The sequence below is a fragment of the Solanum verrucosum genome, unplaced genomic scaffold, assembly GCF_900185275.1.
Source record: "Solanum verrucosum unplaced genomic scaffold, falcon-dt-bn FXZP01000230.1, whole genome shotgun sequence".
NCBI classification, from domain to species: domain Eukaryota; kingdom Viridiplantae; phylum Streptophyta; class Magnoliopsida; order Solanales; family Solanaceae; genus Solanum; species Solanum verrucosum.
In genome coordinates, this window is record NW_026019954.1 from 2,398,348 (window position 1) to 2,420,536 (window position 22,189).

General features: G+C 31.5%; 2 protein-coding genes across 2 annotated transcripts; both read left to right on the top strand.

Moving 5' to 3' along the window:
• Positions 1-139: 139 nt before the first annotated feature.
• Positions 140-4,449, top strand: LOC125814227 (probable beta-D-xylosidase 7). Its single transcript, XM_049493686.1, has 6 exons — positions 140-552; positions 1,115-1,417; positions 1,748-1,917; positions 2,023-2,120; positions 2,770-3,534; positions 3,648-4,449. The coding sequence occupies exons 1-6, from the start codon at positions 148-150 to the stop codon at positions 4,232-4,234; spliced, it is 2,328 nt and encodes a 775-aa protein (XP_049349643.1). The 5' UTR covers positions 140-147; the 3' UTR covers positions 4,235-4,449.
• A 2,855-nt stretch (positions 4,450-7,304) lies between these two features.
• Positions 7,305-12,706, top strand: LOC125814167 (probable beta-D-xylosidase 7). Its single transcript, XM_049493623.1, has 6 exons — positions 7,305-7,750; positions 8,560-8,862; positions 9,961-10,130; positions 10,241-10,338; positions 11,047-11,811; positions 11,898-12,706. Exons 1-6 carry the CDS (start codon positions 7,349-7,351, stop codon positions 12,485-12,487), a joined length of 2,328 nt encoding a protein of 775 aa, XP_049349580.1. The 5' UTR covers positions 7,305-7,348; the 3' UTR covers positions 12,488-12,706.
• The last annotated feature ends 9,483 nt before the right edge of the window (positions 12,707-22,189 follow it).

Genomic DNA, 22,189 nt, shown 5'->3' on the forward strand with positions numbered 1-22,189 from the left:
TGCATTAAATAGGCATCACGGATCAAATCCATCATTGGCTAATTTAATTTAAGTAAATTGGTATCTTTATTTATTGTTACATTAAATTTTATCCATAGGCAAGTACATTATATATAAGTAACTTGTTCTACAGAAAAACACAACAAAATGGGACACCCAATAATAACTAATAAATTCATCGTCACGTTTATTTCAGTGCTCCTTTTCCTCCGTACTGAATCAACTCAACCTCCATTTTCATGTGACTCATCCAACCCAAATACAAGTTCATTTCCCTTCTGCAACGCTGCGTTACCAATCTCACAAAGGGTAAACGACCTCGTTTCTCGTCTCACTGTAGATGAGAAAATCTTACAGCTCGTTAATGGAGCGCCTGAAATACCTCGACTCGGTATCTCCGCTTATGAGTGGTGGTCGGAAGGGTTACACGGCATTTCTAGGCATGGAAAGGGGACGCTTTTCAATGGAACCATTAAGGCGGCAACTCAATTTCCTCAGATCATTCTTACTGCTTCTTCTTTTGATGAAAATCTATGGTATCGTATCGCTCAGGTACGCCCTGTCATTGTTATCATGTTTGTTAAAAGATAAATTTTACTCTATTATTTTTCAACTTTAGGGCGTATCACCGGAATTCATCATAAATTGGCTTAGTTTTGTATTGGTTGTCAATCTATATCAGCCAGACGTACACGGATCGTGAATTCATGAATCGTGATCGTGTTTACGCTATAATGTCACATAAAATGTACTCCTTCTGGTCCTTTATAGTTGTCATGTTTGTCTTTCACACCTCTGCCTCTACCGTATTCTTATTTATTAGTTGATCTTAATTTAATATTTCTGTTTTTTCTTTCACCACATTAATCTCTCTCTATTGGAGTAAGGGTAAGGTGGAACAAACTAATTAAATTCTATCTTGATTTTTTAAAATTCGAAAGTATTTATAGATAACTTAATGATCCTACAATTTGAATGACATGTATTAAAATCATATCTACTTGAAGTTATGGTTTAAAGTTGGAAATAAAATTATTGGACAGAAGAGGAATGTGTTTGTTGGATAGAAAGAAGAAAATTAGTACTAGTTTGTTAAACTTGTTGCTTTCTGTAGGCAATTGGAAGAGAGGCAAGAGCAGTGTACAATGCAGGTCAGCTAAAGGGAATAACATTATGGGCACCAAATATAAACATACTCAGGGACCCAAGGTGGGGAAGAGGCCAAGAGACACCAGGGGAAGACCCTATGATGGTGGGAAAATATGGAGTGGCTTATGTAAGAGGACTTCAAGGGGATAGTTTTGAAGGTGGGAAGCTTAAAGATGGGCATCTTCAAACATCTGCTTGCTGTAAGCACTTCATTGCTCAAGATATGGATAATTGGCATAACTTCAGTCGTTACACCTTCGATGCTCAAGTAAGTCTTAACTAACTCTGTTGCTGCAGTACATTGATTTTAGCTTTTAGCGTTATCTTGTTGATAGCTTTCAAATGTTTAAGTTTGTTTACGGAAGAAATTTCCATTTTTGGATGACAAATACTCCTTTTGGCTCCCTGTGATATATATGCCACACTCAAGAAGGTTCACACGTGAGAGGATGTGTTGCATATCTAGAATAAACTTTAAGTATGTATCTCCACAAAAATAAACTTTTAGATACATTAGATGATTCACACAATTCAATTAAGTTATCAAATGTGGTTGTATTCCCACACTATTTTTGTTCTAATAAATGGAGTTATTCAGGTCTTGAAGCAAGATTTGGCAGATTCATATGAACCACCCTTCAAGAATTGCGTGGAACAAGGGAAAGCCAGCAGTGTAATGTGTGCTTACAATCTTGTTAATGGGATCCCAAATTGTGCCAACTTTGATCTTTTGACAACTACTGCCCGTGGAAAATGGGGTCTCCAAGGGTAATTTTCCAAAAATAGAAGAGAATGTTGAATCATGTTTCATTTCATTCATATGTGAAATCTAACTGCATATATATAAGACTAATAGCTGTGTGTAATTTAAAGGTACATCGTATCAGATTGTGATGCAGTTGAAAAAATGTATACTGAGCAACATTATTCTAAAGAACCTGAAGATGCAGTAGCTGCTACGCTCAAAGCTGGTAACTGATCTATTGTCTGTTTCAATTACTTTGCTGTTAAAAGAGCAAACTTTTCTAAAAAAAACTAATAAGTAGAAAAACATTGTCTTGCTTGTTTGTGAAATCGAAGATTGAATGCCTCACATCAATCATGTCTTGCTTAATTCTAAAGTGTGAACTGTGACACAACGCATGTCGTAACAGAAAAAAGTTGATTACTTTATAACCCATTCTCTAGCTTGCATGTTTTGTAAAATGCAGGACCATTGACATGCCCATGACTTGGTCCATTCTGTCCTGAAGCTGGATGATCTGTGCATTACTATTATTAGCATGCTTTCTGGTCCTTTTAATAAATTCTGTTGATTACTAAAGCATCTGCTATTATGATTTGTGAATTAAAATTCAGTACTTCATGTTGTCCAATCTGAATGTAGGAAGATGAGAAGTAACATGCATGACTTTTCTTGGTAGAGATGAAATTTGTTCCAGACGGATCCTTGATTGAATGTAGTCAAATTCTACTTGTAAGAAAAAATATTATAAAAGAGAACATTTATTATGCATAATGAAACAATATGTCAAAACAATGTATGACAACTAGAAATTCCTAAGAAAACTTTGTTGATGAAAACTAAATGCGTCTTTGTTCTTGGCAATGAAATTTCAGGCATGGATGTGAATTGTGGTTCCCACTTGAAGAAATACACAAAATCAGCTTTAGAGAAGCAGAAAGTAAAAGAATCTGACATAGACAGAGCTCTTCACAATCTCTTCTCTGTTAGAATGAGGCTAGGGCTGTTTAACGGTGACCCAAGTAAATTGGAATATGGAGACATTTCTGCAGCAGAAGTTTGTAGTCAAGAGCACCGGGAACTAGCCGTCGAAGCAGCAAGAAGTGGCAGTGTCCTTCTAAAAAATTCCAACAGGCTCCTTCCACTTTCAAAGATGAAAACAACATCCCTTGCTGTAATAGGTCCCAAAGCAAATGATTCTGAAGTACTTCTAGGTAACTATGAAGGCTATTCTAGCAAGAATGTTACATTATTCCAAGGACTTCAGGGATATGTTGCAAACACAATGTACCATCCAGGCTGCGATTTCATCAACTGTACTTCTGCTGCAATAGATGAAGCAGTTAATATAGCCAAAAAAGCAGACTATGTTATTCTAGTAATGGGACTAGACCAGACTCTTGAAAGAGAGAAGTTTGATAGGACAGAATTGGGACTACCTGGTATGCAAGAGAAACTCATTACAGCAATCGCCGAAGCTGCCTCAAAACCTGTTATACTGGTTTTGATGTGTGGAGGTCCAGTTGATGTAACTTTTGCAAAGGACAACCAAAAGATAGGAGGCATTTTGTGGGTTGGTTATCCTGGTGAGGGTGGAGCTGCTGCATTAGCACAGATACTTTTCGGTGAACACAATGCAGGTGAAGTTCATTTTTCAACAATCCTTGTGGTTACTCTATTTCCTCAAATCATGTTTAATAGTTATCTATTGCTGGAACACTTGCTAAACATGCAAGACTACATTATTTTGCAGGGGGCAGATCACCAGTCACTTGGTACCCCAAGGAGTTCAACAAAGTACCAATGAATGACATGAGGATGCGACCTGAATCATCCAGTGGATATCCAGGGCGAACTTACAGATTCTACAATGGGCCAAAAGTTTTTGAATTTGGCTATGGTCTTAGCTACACTAATTACTCTTACACATTTGCCTCTGTCAGCAAAAACCAGCTGCTTTTCAAGAACCCAAAGGTCAACAAGGCAACTGAAAACGGTTCTGTTCTGAACATTGCTGTATCAGACGTTGGACCAGAAGTATGTAACAACGCGATGATAACAGTTAAAGTTGCGGTGAAAAACCAGGGAGAAATGGCTGGTAAGCACCCTGTGTTGTTGTTTCTGAAGCACTCTAACACAGTGGATGAGATTCCAAGAAAGACATTGATAGGATTCAAGAGTGTGAATTTGGAAGCAGGGGCAAATACCCATGTTACATTTGATGTGAAGCCTTGTGAACACTTCACTAGGGCTAATCGAGACGGTACTTTAGTTATTGATGAAGGAAAACATTTCCTTCTTGTGGGAGATCAGGAATATCCTATTCCTGTATCTCTATGATCTCCCAGATCTAAGGATTTTAGTTAGTATTAAGATAATAGCAAGTAAAAATTAATTATGGAAGGTGACTTATATATGCTAAATCTGCCAATATTTGCAGAAAGAAATTAGTTCTACTCTAGGTTTATGACAAAATATAGGTTAAATGTGACAAGTGAATTGATGAATGATTGTTTTAATTAGTACTATCAATAAATATCATGCCTTAAGTATCATCCTTTATCATAAATTCTACTTTAATTTTGAATAGTTTAAAGGATGATTAGTCCCTATCCTTTCTACCGATGAATATGATTAGTCCCACCATTAATTATGTTAGAATGCTCATGGATTGTCATTGTCCTACTCACTCGTGTAGCTTACCTCCACCAACTGCATAAAAATTATTCTTTAAACTTACTCTATATATTTTACTAAGTTTTAGGTTGCTGATTGTACATTTAATATTTGCATTTCGTAACAGGGGTAAAGCGCTCTTTAACAAGATCATTTTAAGTTTTAATAAAAAAAAATTATTTTGTGTTGTTGGTTAAAAGAGTATGAGATCAACATGATTACTTTTTACGTATGTCAAGGATTATTCCTGTTAAAGGGTATGTATCAATGACCAAAACAGTCCAACCACCATATATTAAGGATCATTTTCGTAATCTTCTCTAAAACGTGACAACCAAAACTTTTCTATCCAAGAACGCAAAAATGAGCTCCATTAATTAGTATGATCTTAATAAATATGGCCACAAAAAGTGTTTAAAGTTAGAAATTCTTGATACTTTAATAACGAATTAACTGAACCTTCGAATATTGTGATAAAATTATTGGGAATAGAGCACGATATGTCCGTCCACTTCACAATTTAGAACGATATATCTATATTGCAAAAATAGCTTACATATACTTCTATAAATTGTTCAAATATATCCTTACTGTTACACTCTTATATGCCAATAAATTTCTTAAAACATGACTATTTACTATTACCTCGAATGATAATCTATATTACTTTAAAACATGACTCCGTACCAATTATGATTGAACTTTTTATCTTTCGTTAAAAGACCACATAATAGATAAAATTATTATTTACAATTTATCCTAAAATATTATTTAGTTACATTTAGTAAAATAAAATTTGATACGACGAAAAAGGAAGAAGAAGAAGAACAAGTTGTTGTTTTTCTGGTTGAAGGTTAATTGTCAATACAATTGGAGTAGGTAAAACAACACGGGAAAAAAGGATAAAAATAGGAGAATAAGTATAAAATTGAAAAAAAAAAAAGATTTAATATTTAATTTGAGAATAAGTAGGAAACTTATTAGTAGTACTGAACTTCCTTTAGTTCCTAAGTATTAATTAAACTGTTGAGAATTTTTTTACAGTTCAGAATAGGTGATTTTTTTAAAGTTCCAGAGAAGTGTTGAAACTTTTTTTCATATTTATCATTTTTTTAATAAGGTTCTTAATTACTTTACATTTTTTAAAAGAATAATTTAAAAATACTCAAAGGAATAATAACAAAAATAATCTTTAATTTATGTTCTTAAATATTTTTCTTTAGGGTTGTTTGTTGAATTTAGTTTATTTGGAATCCATGTTATTCTAATATAATAAATAATTTATGAAAAGAAAATTAAAAATCCTTCATATTTAGATAACTCCGTTTAGTAGAAAATTATAGTCTAATTATTTAGAAATTCAAGCCACACTATCCTCACTAAAACATAAACAAATGTAGTATTCACCTAAGTTATTAGGGCTCGTTTGGTTACCAGATTATTTTATCCTTCTTTTTTTCTTTCTTCCATACATGCATTTATAATGAATGAGAAGTTGGTACTATGACTAACCAAATCTAAAAACGAAGTACAAACTAACAAAGCAAAAAGTATTAATACTAAAGTTTCTTCCTACTCTCGTTTTATAATAAATGATGTTTTATCTTGGACACATTTCTTACAAATATTACTCACTTCTATAAAGTAAAAAGTATTTTTATTAATTTGTCCTTAATAAGATATTAAATAATTTCTTGAAAATTTTATTTATTTAAATAAAAGTAAAATTAAAAGAAAAAAAAAATCAATATAATGAGATGGACCAAAATATCCCTCCATGTAACTCATTTGATCAGAACTTCAAAAACACATAATAATTTATATTTAGCTAATCATTTTTTTAAAAAATTATTAATATTGAACACCAACTTATGCTTAACCAAGTTTTTTAATGTACTTTTAGAAATAAACTACTTCGTTTGCTTCTGAATAGTAATGGCTTATGCAATTACTTTCAAAGTACTTTTACTCTTTAATTTTTAAGTCACCTAAGATAAAGATTTATGTTAAGTTTAGATATACACATAAAAAAAATTAATTTAAACATCTAATTTAAGTATATCAATCAAATATTCTAATTGGGAAAGTTACTAATGAGTACTGACCACTCATAACTCTGACTTAATATAAAATGGGTCGAAAATTAAAGTACTACAAAGAAATAACTTACATATATGTGTACTACATGAGATTTAAAAACTTCTCAAAAATATTTTTTTATTTATAATAATTTTTATTCAAGTATATAATACATGAATTTTACTTGATTTGCAGGGATATAAAAGTTCACGCTCAAAATTAATATAAAATAAAATTATTTTTTTCTATACTCGATTTAATCTGCACCAAAAATCATCCTCATTAGATAATAAAACTTATTTCAAAATGCTTTAGGCTTTAAATAGACATCTACTTAAAATTAAATGGATAAATTCAATATTGTATATCCAAAACTAGTAGATTTTATCTTACACGATATAAAAAGTAAATAACTAATATGACTTGGCATGCCAATCTAGATTTTTTTTTTATAAAAAAAGAGATTATTGTCTTTCTAGGACATAAATTTATAGTCCAATGATTTTATAAGAAAAAAAGCCAAACTCTAATGAAATATTTTCAATGGTTGAACATTCAAAAGTAACTTTAGTGAAATATTCTTTTACTACCAATTTTTTTAAAAACGATATAGTTTCTTTTTTCCCTTATAAATAAGTTCACCTCTCTTTGTACCACTCCTAACTCCAACTTCTATTTTCCCCCATTTTTCACTTCACAATGAAACTTCACATCTCAACTCTCATTACTACTATTCTCTTATGTCTATCATTCGTTTCGATTGTTGAATCAACTCAGCCACCCTTCTCTTGTGATTCGTCTAATCCGCAAACCAAATCGTTAAAATTTTGCCAAACAGGACTTCCAATTAGTGTACGTGTACAAGACCTTGTTTCTCGACTCACACTCGATGAAAAAATATCTCAACTAGTTAACTCAGCCCCTGCTATACCCAGACTCGGTATTCCGGCGTATGAGTGGTGGTCGGAGTCGTTACACGGCGTTGGTTCTGCCGGAAAAGGTATTTTCTTCAATGGGAGTATTGCCGGAGCCACCAGTTTTCCCCAAGTTATTCTCACTGCTGCTACTTTTGATGAAAATCTATGGTACCGCATTGGTCAGGTTAGTAACCAATTTAAAAATCTGTTTGTTTAATTTTTTACTTTTATGCATTTTGAATTCTTAGAGCCGCGATTTATTGAGTTCTGTCAAATTCGTAAATAAAATTATAGTTCAGTTGATTGATTATTTGAACTTTGATCTTGTTAGTGAGGATTCAATTTTTTTACCTCCATTTCCCACCTTAAAAGAAACAATAATAAGGGGAGAATTGATTTTGAAGGCACTAATAGTATTTTATTAAATTTTAAGCAAAAAATAAAATAAATATACCTTCTTAATTTTGTGATTTAGAACAAATACACCTTATCTTTAACAGCGACACGTATACATTATTGTTTTAATATAGACTATCTTTGCTTTAAATTGTAAAGTTGAGCGGAATAAATTTACCCATATATTCTTATTTTTATGATAAGTTAATTTTACATATAAGATATCTAAAAATATCATTATTTCCTATTCAATTTATGAATGATCAAAGAGATTAGTAACTTGAAATATAAAGTACACATTAGGTATGTAGGTTAGTATAGTACTACATTTTGATTGTGTGTCGGCGGATCTATGGGAATTTATAGTGTCTCAAAATTCAATTATTGTTACTCCATTTTTTAATAAAAAATAAAAAAAAATATTTTTCAGTATTAATGATTCATTTAAAATTCAAGTAAAACAAAGTTGAAAGAAATAATCATCCATTATACGAAATCTTTACACCATTAGATTAAGTTTACTTACCATAATAGACGCTTGATATAATAACCTAGAAAATAAAAAATAACATGTTGTAGTGTAAAAATGTGAATTAGGTGATTGGAGTAGAGGCAAGGGGAGTATACAATGCAGGTCAAGCAATAGGTATGACATTTTGGGCACCAAATATAAATATATTTAGGGACCCAAGATGGGGAAGAGGTCAAGAGACACCAGGGGAGGACCCAATAATGACTGGCAAATATGCAATTAGGTATGTGAGAGGAGTACAAGGTGACAGCTTTAATGGTGGACAACTTAAAAAAGGTCACCTTCAAGCTTCTGCTTGCTGCAAACATTTCACTGCTTATGATTTGGATCAATGGAAAAACTTGGATCGATTTAGCTTCAATGCCATTGTAAGTTACTCTTTCTTTTTTCTCGATATAATTGTGATGTTTGAATCAGTTTGTGACGTATGTTATTCCTATTGCACATATTTTAAGTATTGCATTTTTTATAGTCTTTTTTGTTAAATGGCCAATGAGTAATCAGTATTCAACCATTCTTCACTACTTTCGAAGTTTAGAAGACTTTATTGTCTTGATATGTTATGTACTTTTCCTATCATGGAAACAGTGGTCACGGGATTTAATTTTCTGAATTATTTTTAGGGCAACAACCTTATCTGTCAGATCTTTTTTAAAAGAAAAATATTATTTAATGCTTAAAATTTGGAGGGAATAATTCTTAAAATTTTAGCATGGAAAAAAGAATGCTGTTTACTGTTTACTAATACTATATTTTGATATTGGCGGTGGGATGCAAAAAAAAAATAATTGAAAATATAATTTGTCAACATTTTGATGGACCAATTTCAAAAAACTGGCCCCTTTAATATTTGGTTTTTTCTTCTTTAAAATTAGCATAATTCATCTCTAGTCGAATAAATATATATATTTATTGATTATCATGTTGATGAATGACCATAGAAAGGTAAAAGTCTCAAGGTCAAATTGTTCATTTTCTATTTATTATTGCACAATAAGTGGAGTGGATTAGGGAAGTCGTTTCAGTCTATTAGAAATAATTTTTCTTTTGGTAGGAAAAATAAAATTTACATAGATTTCACTATAATTATACTGAATATATAATTATTGATAAAGAGTCGTATTTGGACCAGACAAAAAAGTGAGCGTGCCAATGTCCACTATTGAATAAAAGATAAAACAAGTCTTTGTCTTCTTTTTAGGATTCACACTTTTTCTCAATAGATTTCTCTTAAGTTTGAGAAAATTGGAGTATTTAATCTTCAACATTTAGTGGAAAAAATGAAGAATGAGAATGATACTTTTTTACAATGTACTTTTATTCTTTTTGTCACATTACTTCAAGATTTAAGGAATCTACAAAAAAATTTTATAGTAGTAATTTTGTACTATAAAGTTTAGTATATTTCAGTTTCACTTTTTTTTCTTTTGCAATCATGACCTCTGATTTTTCTTATAATTACTTAGGTTACCCCTCAAGATATGGCAGATACATTTCAGCCCCCTTTCCAAGATTGTATACAGAAAGCACAAGCCAGTGGAATTATGTGCTCTTACAATAGTGTTAATGGAATCCCAAGTTGTGCTAATTATAATCTTTTAACTAAAACAGCTCGTCAACAATGGGGTTTTCATGGGTAATTCTACTATTTACTGCAATTAAACTCTTATAATTAACTGACTTCAATTTATATACACTAGTAGTCTTTTAATATATATAGAAGTTAAACTCGTTTAAATATGATAGGTACATTACATCCGATTGTGACGCAGTTCAAGTCATGCATGATAACCACAGGTATGGAAATACACCAGAAGATTCAACAGCATTTGCACTTAAAGCTGGTATGATTTGACCCTAAAACCTTTTTTTTTTACTTTTTTATTTAATGATGTGACTAAATTAAGCTATGATAATAATCAATATCACCAAAAAAAAGTTAAGTGGAAACAATCCATGTGCTCTCTGGGCTCGATTGGGCCTACAACAATCTCAACACCAATCTTTTGAATTTATTTGGGCCCAGGCCCAATGGTATTGGTTTTGTGGGCTGAAAGGGAGCAAATAAAGTCCAAAATGAAAGCAGTAGGGGACTTCTATAATTTAAAACAAAATTAAAATATTTTTTGTGTCTCTATTTGTTTGTCTTGTTTTCCTTTTTAGTCCGTTTCAAAAGAAATGTTTTCTTTTCTTGTTTGGCAACTTTTTAAATTCTAACTTTTCTACGTGACATGTTTATGACCACAAGATTAAAGGATATGTTGGTAAATTAGACTACAAGTTTAAAAGTCTACTTTGTTTTTGCAATATAAACTAACCTTGTAAGTGGTTGAGCCACATATACGTGAGGGGTGTCAATTCACATCTCTTTGTCAGAAAATTACATTGTGTAGCTAGATAAAAATATTTTTATGTATATGTATTACATATTGACACACATTGGCTTGTGTGCGATTTTACTTCTATATATTTTGACGCCTCTTAGTCAAAATTCTGACTCCGCCACTATAACTATGTTGTTTCAAAATGTGATGGGAATTGAAATTTCACAGGCATGGATATAGACTGTGGGGATTACTTGAAGAAATACACAAAATCAGCAGTAATGAAGAAAAAAGTATCACAAGTTCATATAGACAGGGCTCTTCACAATCTTTTCTCCATAAGAATGAGGTTAGGATTATTCAATGGGGATCCCAAAAAACAGCTCTATGGAAACATTAGTCCTAGCCTGGTTTGTGCTCCACAACACCAAGAACTAGCCCTTGAAGCTGCAAGAAATGGCATTGTCTTGCTCAAGAATACCGGCAAGTTGCTTCCTCTTTCCAAGGCGAAAACCAACTCCCTTGCTGTCATTGGACATAATGCCAACAATGCTTATATTCTTCGTGGGAACTATGATGGTCCTCCTTGCAAATATATCGAAATTCTCAAGGCGTTGGTTGGTTATGCAAAGTCAGTGCAGTACCAACAGGGTTGCAATGCGGCTAACTGCACGTCTGCTGACATTAATCAAGCTGTCAACATTGCAAGAAATGCAGATTATGTTGTTTTAGTCATGGGGTTGGATCAAACTCAAGAGAGGGAACAATTTGATCGCGATGACTTAGTGCTCCCGGGGCAGCAAGAAAATCTCATTAATAGTGTTGCTAAAGCTGCGAAGAAGCCTGTTATATTGGTGATTCTCTCAGGAGGTCCAGTCGATATTTCTTTCGCAAAATATAACCCTAAAATAGGAAGCATTTTGTGGGCTGGCTATCCTGGTGAAGCTGGAGGAATTGCCTTAGCTGAAATCATATTTGGTGAACATAATCCTGGTAAGACTAGATCACTTCTTTACTACTTTTTCCCCTTCCTCAAACATGCTTGATTTTGATAACGACAACGTTTTTCTTAATGTCAGGGGGTAAATTACCTGTTACTTGGTATCCTCAAGCCTTTGTCAAAATACCAATGACAGACATGAGGATGAGACCTGATCCAAAAACAGGTTACCCCGGTAGAACATATCGATTCTACAAAGGTCCCAAAGTTTACGAGTTTGGATATGGTCTTAGCTACACAACTTATTCCTCTGGATTCCACTCTGCCACTCCAAACACAATCCAGTTAAATCAATTATCATCTGTAAAAACAGTTGAAAATTCAGACTCAATCCGTTACACGTCTGTGGATGAAATAGGAAGTGACAACTGTGAGAAGGCGAAATTCTCAGCTCATGTTAGTGTGGAAAACTCAGGGGAAATGGATGGTAAGCATCCAGTACTACTTTTTGTGAAACAGGACAAAGCGCGAAATGGAAGTCCTATCAAACAGTTAGTTGGATTCCAAAGTGTAAGCTTGAAGGCAGGGGAAAATTCACAACTTGTGTTTGAGATCAGTCCTTGTGAACATCTTAGCAGTGCTAATGAAGATGGATTAATGATGATAGAAGAAGGATCGCGTTACCTTGTCGTTGGAGATGCAGAGCATCCTATTAACATCATGATGTGAAACCAAAAAAAATTGGTTGCAAAAGGTTATTGTTACTATTTTGAATTTCAAGAATCCTCTCTAAATACCTATAGGAGTGGCAATGTTGCAGCAGCAACAGCTAAAGTATAGATATCAAGATGAATTTGAGCTATTATCTCTTTGTCTTGCTAGATATCTATTTTATTTTCTCCTCTTTTTTTTCAAGAACTCGAAAAGTTTTATAAGAAATTCAAGTACCAACCACAAGGATTACCTGATTTTAGTTTTGCCACAAAAGGAAGGGAAAATGATCAATACATCATTACATTGTACTTGGCTGGCATTACTGCTAGCAATAAGTTGTTAAGGATGAGTATAGTAGTTTCATTCCGAAATATATAGTCTTATAGGGCCTAACAAGATGAGTTTCAATCTTGTCGGCTTTAACTGCCTTCAAAACAAACAAAGGTGGAACTGTCTAATGCACAATACAACCATCCCGCGTTCGGGAAACATTCAATCTTCCCTTCTTGTGTATTTTATGAGGAGCCATGGGGAAAGACTATTGGTATTCATTCAGACTAGTATTCAAGATTTAAATGTAACCTTTAGGACAAGGTTCAAAGTTTTGTGAAAAGATGTTAACATTGCCTTGCTTTTGGTTTGGAATGAAATATGAACAAAAAATGTTTCTAAATAATATAAGTTGCTTAAAGAAATATGAGCAAAAATTAGCAGCACTAATGGAATTATGTAGACTTTTATCAACACTACTAGTGGATATCATTATGAATTATAGAACAATGTGAGAGGACTAAACAAAAAAAAACTGCATATATCCTTACTAACATATAAGAGAAGTCTTGAACGGGTTCAAGTCGTGGAATCAGTTATTAATATCTGCTACCTTGTTCACATCACACTTGTTCGAGTACAGCCAATCCTCGCAAACTGACCTTTTTATATTTGTACTATGCTAGGTTGTTACAGAATCCATAATTAGCTACAAATACAAAGTTTTAAAAAAGTGATTGTGCCTTAATATATGACATTGTACAAATAACGTGCAAGCCTTAAAAGGGAAAAAATTGAAATTGAATAGGAAATATTTTTCGATCACTTTACTTGATGGAATTTTGTATATTTTATATATAGAAAGAGGCTATATCTAATTAATTAGCCGTCCAAAGGAACTAGTGCAAAATTCTTATAAGTGGAAAAACAAGAACCAAACTTTTCCATTTATTTCATTTTATTACCACTAATATATTTTGTAGCTCTTCATGAGTAGGATCAAAACTAAATGGTCCATTTAAGATTCATCTAACTATATAAAGTTATGGTCCATTTAAGATTCATCCAACTATATATATCTTCCCAAATCATAAATATGTATTAAAATATTCTTGTGAACTCAATAGTTAGCATATATTAATTTAAATATATTTTAAAAATTCATAAATTTTAAATTTTGGATCGTCTTTGAAAGTATAATTGAAGACATCTATCTCTAATTAGTAAATTGCAAGAAAATGAAAAAGTCAAATGCTTTTTTCTCTAGGATTCATTGTTGACTTTGATTCTTTTAATTAAAAGCTAATGGTTAAGGAGAAGATTCTCAAGAATTTCAATCACTTTAATTTTTAATTAATCATTTGATAATAATGTACCAAACTACCCATGCGTTGATCTATGAGTATGACTACCAAAGATAATTTTTTTTAAATGCAGCAAGAATTGAGTCATGCTATTTGCAAAAAATAAGTATAGAAGAATCTTTTGGTTCTCGACAATTATTCTTCCTACTAATTACTATACTATTTATTTTTTGTTAGGGTAAGGTTCAAGAAATAGTTGTAACTCAATAGCCACGAAATAATCATTTTAGGATATTCATTTTGTTGACGGATGCTTTTATTATCCTGGTAATAATTTTATATATAAAAACGATCTATACAAGTTAGGTAATTAACTACGTATTTTAAAGCTCAAACATATAGTTAAAACTCAAACATGATTATATAGAAATTCTGATTATTTTTTTTAGCTACAAGTTGTAGTAGGTTATTTTGCTGCTTATAGATCCATACTACATCGATTTTTGATAAATCTGATAGTGTAAAAGTTATTATATTGTTGGTTAGTATTTAAAAGTTAAACTTGTTATTTATTTAAATTCTTAAAATTAAGATCATCTCTAGATACATTTAGCTTGATATATATATATATATATATCCCTAGAGAGACTTCCCTTATTATCCACCAACTGTATCCAGCTACATATAATATTAGGGAATTCAATGTCAAATGTATATTAAACAAAATTTGGAAGTGGAATCTGGTTGTTTATGGGATTTTCAACAGTATAAAGAGAAATATTCACCATTATACTTTACCATGAATATAATATATGATAAATAATTGGCACTTTCTATATGTTTTTCGTGGTTGAAGTCGAAGTGACAAAGTGTTAAAAAAACACTTGAAATAAATCAATTCAAATAGACTTAATAGTTGTTTTCAAATTATGTTGCCTTTTAGATTCTTTCCTCCTAAGGTTTTATTGTTATTCATTCGAGAGTCATCAGTAGCGTGTCATAAGATTAAGAACACGTGAATCAATTTAATATATGATGAATTCAAGATTTAAGTAAATAAATTCGTGATTTAATAAGTTTATAAAGGACAAAAATTTAATTGAATAAACGAAAGAAAAAAAAACAGTAAGATCTGAGTATTATTGTTCAGAGTCTTGGTTCCAGATATAGCTTTGTGTCCTTGGGAGCAAAGACTTGATCATCAACTAATACAAAGCAAGAGAAACCTTGGAGTCATTTTATAGTGAATAGAATAATAATTATTATTTATAAGCAACAAATGGAATAGATGAACCAATAAGAAAGCTCCACATATCACTACGAGTGTCAACTGTAAAACCTATTGTGATTTGCGGAATCTAATTGATATTTATTTATTTATTCTTGATGCCTTTACCTTGACTCATTTTTAGTTTCACTCTGATGCTGGATGTTCTTTATTTTGAGAGTCCGCCTAACTAATCGATCGATAATTATGTTTTCTCCCATGCTTGTTGAATGTCTTCAGAAAGTCATGCGCCTCTCCATATATAGTTGTAGGGAGTAGGCATTTCAAGTGTATGAACTCTCGTACCTGATTCTGATCGGTTCATGTAAGTCATAAAGCTTATCACAAATATTATGTGATAAATAATTGACCAAGACATGTCATTTTAGACATTTAATGGATTTTGTTTAATTCTTGAATTTAACTATGATTGTCATTTGAACATGTGATATCATCTTTTTAGTTTTAAACTTGACAAGGATGCCAAGTCATTTTGACATGTGGCATAAGTTTGGCCCTCAAAATGAAATGAACCTTGAATTGAGTTTAATAAAATAGACTTATTTAATTGTGCAGTTCAAATTAATTATTTAATTGATATAAGCGTAAATTTAATCTAAATTTTATATAAATTTGACCCAATAAAATTTATGTGTCTATACTATTATTATTTTTATTTTAAAAAGACAATTGTCTTAATTTTGTGAACGTATAAAAGTCTAATTTGAATATATTGCTTTTGATAAAATAAAAGAATACGTGAGTATACAATCTTGACGAGCACTCGTATAAATAAATGAAATAGATTTGAATGTCTTGACCAATTTTATTGATATATTTATTATATTGATGCATTAAACACTTTTTTCAAGAAATAAACCACAATGGGTGAGTTTAGTTTATTTATTTTCATGGCATAGAATAAGTTTACTAAAACTAGAGATTATTATGAACTAGTATGATTTTTCTCTAATGCATTGTATCTAGGCAATCATATTCAAAAGAGAAAATTACATAATTAGGTGGTACGCCAGAAAACATTAGATTTTTAACAAGGTAAGGATCATGCACCATCCACATTTTTTAAAAATCTTTTCATATGTCCAAAATTTAAATTTACGATTTAATTATAGACATTTTTGAAAGTTTACACTTTATTGTATTATCTCCCAAGTCCCAACATTTTAGTATGTTTGACCAAGTTTTTAAAAGTAGAAAATATTTTTAAAAAAATTCAAAAAGTAATTATTTTAGAAAATTAGTTTGTTTGGTCAAATTTTAAGGAAAAGAATTAAATATTTTCGAGTAGTCCAAAAAAGTTATTTTTCAAAAATAAATCTCAAAAGCACAAATTACTGCAAAATATTAATAAAGTGTCTTTAAAATTAATTAGGTAAACATAAATTGTTATTATTGTGAAGTATCTTTTTAGAAAATATTTATGATAAAAAATACTTTTTAAAATTAAATAATTTTTGAAAGCTTAATCAAATAAACAAATTACGTTGGTTCCGTTGTTCCTAAGTTGTCATAAGGCGAAAGAGAAAAAGGGATGTTCATATGTTCATAACATACCAATCGGTGAATTGAATATATTACTCCATATATTATAGTAATTGACGTTTACCGTAAGAGCTCATTTGATATGAAATTGGTAATTTGAAATTAGCGTTTATATATGCAATTTGAAAATTATAACTTTATATTACATATCCAAAAACTTATTAATTTTCGTAATGTGGAAGAATTTATTGCTCGTGATAAAACCCCAACAATAACAATATAAACAAAGTAGTCATGGGTCGTGACTAGAATTCGTTGTAGTGAATAAATCCTTTATATGTATACTAAGTTTAATTTACAACATAACATGTAAGAACTACTCTAAGTTTTATAAAGCAAGAGATTTTAATGAAGTAACTTAAAAAAAATTGACGTGAAATTCATTTAAGGTGTCATATATATACCTCCTCTTTAGAAGCTTGTTAACCTAAAAGTCAGTCAATCCTAATTAACCTACCTCATCAATCCATTTTATGCTAGGGACATTACGTACACCTTCCTTTAGGGACTTACCGCCATCACTAAGAGCCCGTTTGGATTGGCATAAAAATAACTTTTAAGTAAAAAATAAAAGGTCAAACTTAAATGACTTTTAAGTCAAAAAATAAAAAGTAGGGGGAGACCTACTTTTGGTTTTTAAGTTATTTTTAACCTTGTCAAACACTTCCTAATTTATATTAAGTCATTTTTTACTTATTTTAAGTTATTTTTATATTTGTCAAACACTTTTAGAAGTCAAAAACTGACTTGAAAATAGGTTTGACTGACTTTTAAGTCAATCCAAACACCCTCTAAGTTTATCCTATCGGCAGGGCGGTTCAACGAAATATGTGGCCTAAAGCCAATACATAAAAAAGGCATAATTATATTTTACTTATTTTATTTTATATGTTTTAATTTGACTCGGCATGAAGTTTTAGATATATAAAAAAACTTTTAATATAATTGTCTAATTAAAAGTGTATATAACATACAAAAAATATTTTTTGAATATGACATGATATTTATTTAGAAAATTTTAAATTTCGTGAGCAGAATTATTATTTTTTACAATAAATTTTAACTCTCTCTATATATAGGGAAAATTGTATATAATAGCAAACTATTAATTCAAATTAAATGCTATAAATATAGTTTGATTTAATTGCACCTCATAGCAAATTGTTGCTATTTCATCTCTCTCCTGGTGAATCTCGCTCGCCACTCTAGTTCTCTCCCTCGCCTCTCTCGTTTTTTATACAAACGCAAGTGTATAAAGTGTGTTTGTTTTTGTATAAAGTGAGAGAAAATTGTATATATACATATATTTTCGTTCCCCTCTCTCCCCTCTTCCAGATCTCGCTCGCCACTCTCCCAGATCTTGCTCTCTCACTCGCCTCTCTCACTTTATACAAAAAACGTAAATTGTATAAAATGCGTTTGTGTTTGTATAAAGCGAGAGAAAATTGTATATATACATATATTTTCGTTCCCCTCTCTTTCCTCTCCCAGATCTCGCTCGCCACTCTCCCAGATCTTGCTCTCTCACTCGCCTCTCTCACTTTATACAAAAAACGTAAATTGTATAAAATGCGTTTGTGTTTGTATAAAGCGAGAGAAAATTGTATATATACATATATTTTCGTTCCCCTCTCTCTCCTCTCCCAGATCTCGCTCGCCACTCTCCCAAATCTCGCTCTCTCACTCGCCTCTCTCACTTTTACAAAAAGGTAAATGTATAAAATGCGTGAAAATTGTATATATACATATATTTTCGTTCCCCTCTCTCCCCTCTCCCAGATCTCGCTCGCCACTCTCCCAGATCTCGCTCGCTCACTCGCCTCTCTCACTTTATACAATTGATCTTTTTGTATATGTATACCAAAGCAGATTATACAACTGCTTACTTTTGTATATGTATAGCGAAATATACATATTTATGTTTGCTATGGAGCGCAGGTATGCAAACTTTGTTATAGCATACAAATATGAATTTTGTGTTTGCTATATGTAAAAGTTGCTTATATATATATTGGTGAATTTGGGGCCTTGAAAATTTTGGGGCTTAAAGCAAGTGCTTTAGGCTTCAGCTGGCCCAGCCTATTAGCGTAATGAGGGAACACATAATACAATAATATAATTGTCATGACTACAAGGCTTATAATATTATTCAATATCTTCTTTATTTCAACATGAGATTCGCCTAAAATATCATGTGCACCTTATTTTAAGAAAAATGCAAGTCAAAAAGCCTGTCAGTTTTGTTTGCATTCGAACTCACCTGTTCGTCCTTCGTCAAGACTCTCCCTAATACTAAATCTTTTAATAACGTGTAAACTATTAGATAATAAATAGATTATACCTAAGACACGAAAAAAGAATTTGAACTCTAGAGTATGTATGAAAATACCTTATTTACAACATTTGAACATTAAATATTTAGGTCAAATTAATTTTTCCTTATGCACAAACGATATGAAACATACTTATATAATTATATCATCTAAAGAAAATTGCATATAAACATATATAATGAAATATGAATCCTAAACCACCAATCCTAACATTACTTAGCCTTTCGCGTGGATCTGGAGGCTCCACACGATAGAAAAACACAAAGTCTTCCTAATTTGTCTTTGTGCTCAGGGGCGCTTGCCTACCTGCGCTTAATTATCTACATTATATTGGTATTGATCATATCGACCCTTTGTGCCCAGTTTGTTACCTGGCTCATGAAACTATTGAACATGTTTTCTTGGAGTGTTACACATTGCAAAAAATATTTGGGCATAAATATCTCCCATTTACTTCATCATAATGATGAGCTGGCTGGCTACTGCTTCTTTCTCAATAACATGCACCATCTATAGTTGGAAAGGCCTCCTGCCCTTTGCTCTTTGGTACATCTGCCTTAATAGAAACCATAATGGTAAGACTGATTTCCCCTCTCCTATCTTAATTCGGAACATGACCATAAAATACATCACCTACACCCAGTTGCCTAGTAATCTGGATGCTACCATGTCTATTGACATTCAATGGTTTCTATCCCAACTCAGGTTTTATAAATTGAACACGGATGGCTGGCTCCTTCTCAAAAAACAAAGTTATATGAGGCATTGGGGGCATCATCCGAAACTCTAGTGGAGGTTGGATGGTCGGCTTCTGTAACATCCCGTAACTAGAAAGAAGTTAAAAAGTGTAAATAGTCATTTTTGGAAAGAATATAAAAATCTGAAAAATTCATGGCATATAGTTATTCGTTCATACTCGTTTACATAGAGTGTGATCAATAATGCAACATTTGCATACATACATGCAATACAATGAAACAATTACAAACATATATCACACAAACATGAAATCACAATCATCACCTACCTCGAACAAAACTTGAATCCCTAAGAAGCTTGATTCTTCCTCTTCCGGATTCTTTCCGCTTGTTCTTGGTCTACAAACAATCATAATAATACGATGATCAATAAACAAGACCCAATTACCTGGATTCTAATCAATAATAGATCAAACCCTTGATCCCCATACCCAGATTGAGGCTTTTTCCACCATAAATTCCAGATCAAAATCTTCTTCCATTGATAATCACCAACGAATTTACATTCTACGGATCAAAACATGGATTCGGGGAGTAAAAACCTTACCTTTAGCCTCAAGAATGGTGAAAAACGGTCAAGAACTTGCTTGGGGTCGTCTCCTAGCTCTCAAATTCGAAACTTGCAAAATAAAACAATTTTGGAGTTTATTTCCGACTTAAATCGCGATTGTCCCGCCACAACAAACCTCATCCCGCTACAGCGGGCCCATCCTAGCGGAAATAATCCTGCCACATCGGCTTGCACGAAAACAGTGAGTTGAATTAAGAGTTCCAAACCCCCATTTCACAACACACTTTCATCCCATGACACTCAGAACATACCTGTTCACGCTAAAGTCAGTTTCGAGAGTTCTACTCGCCCGAATTCAATTACGTAAAGTCGTACGGGTTCCTTAACGTCTTAGCTATCTACTTATGTGATCAAAATCATAATTAGATCACCCAATTGTTACTAGATATCCCTAAACCTTACTGACTCCTATTTCGTCCAAATCTCGACTAGGTTGAAAAATTTCAAGTTACTACGAAAATGTTTTCCGGCCCAAAATTTTTCCCTGCTGGCTTTTCTATAACGACGGAAACAAATCGTTACCCTTCATCATAATTTTTATTAGGATAAAAAACACAAAACTCTTTTGGGAATATGGCGAAATTGTCATTTACACATGTAAACTAGACGAGGGGATTATTATCTTCTGAACGTAATTTTTTGTATTATTACATGCTTAAACAATGTGAAGGTCCTATTATCCCCTCCTCCCCCTCTTCTTCGAACTCAATTTTGTTCATATTATTTATATCAATATTCAAATTTTCTTTTAATTACACATGAACAATATGAAGGTCTTTGCATTATTATGTCATTTAAAAATTACATATAAATGTATATAATAAAAATTTAAAAATTTAGTTTACACTAAAGCAAATCAAAATCTATGAAATTTTGTACAATTAGTAACTTCATCAATATGATACTAACATTTTAGTGAATGACAAATAGGAGAGTCAAATACAATTTTTCTTATCCTATCAAATAATTTCATCAGAATTTTTCCAAAACAGTCCAAAAATATTATTATAATTTTTTTAATATATAATTTGCCAATTTTCCTTGGAAAATTATTTATTCTATTAATATAATCAAGAACACACCAAATTAGCCTATTTTCCTTGGAAAACTATTTATTCTATTAATCTAATCAAGAACATACCAAATTATATTTTAAATATTTATTTAATTTAAATTTGTTAAGAAGTTTAGAAAGAAATACTAAAAATAATGTTTTCATAATAAAAATAAATATTTCAAATGATATTTGTTTATACTAGTGTGACAATTTTTTTTTATTAGATTTTGAAATATCAAACAAGATGTGAATTACGTGGGAGACATGTTGAAATTTTCATTATATACAGTTGTATTTATAAAAACATAACAACACAAGTACATAACTTGTTTATATCAATTAAATAAATATTAATCATCTATGTTGAAGTTAGAATCCCCTTTTAAGCACTTACAATATGAAAATTGATTAAGTTGACTTGTTACATCATTTAGATATTAAATATTTAATTAGTGTTTTTAAAAAATATAATCACGCAATGACAATATGAGACATACTTGCACATTAATTATGCCATTTAAAATAAAATTACATGTATATAAATAGGAAAAATTACTAAAATACACGTCTTATGTTTCCCTTATTTCTAATATT

Bases quoted from the DNA above. Each gene is read 5' to 3' on its own strand.
- LOC125814227 (XM_049493686.1), top strand. From the start codon at position 148: ATGGGACACCCAATAATAACTAATAAATTCATCGTCACGTTTATTTCA. The intron at 1,418-1,747 runs GTAAGTCTTAAC...GGAGTTATTCAG, and splicing joins GTTACACCTTCGATGCTCAA to GTCTTGAAGCAAGATTTGGC. The intron at 1,918-2,022 runs GTAATTTTCCAA...TGTAATTTAAAG, and splicing joins GGAAAATGGGGTCTCCAAGG to GTACATCGTATCAGATTGTG.
- LOC125814167 (XM_049493623.1), top strand. From the start codon at position 7,349: ATGAAACTTCACATCTCAACTCTCATTACTACTATTCTCTTATGTCTA. The intron at 7,751-8,559 runs GTTAGTAACCAA...AATGTGAATTAG, and splicing joins TATGGTACCGCATTGGTCAG to GTGATTGGAGTAGAGGCAAG. The intron at 8,863-9,960 runs GTAAGTTACTCT...ATAATTACTTAG, and splicing joins GATTTAGCTTCAATGCCATT to GTTACCCCTCAAGATATGGC.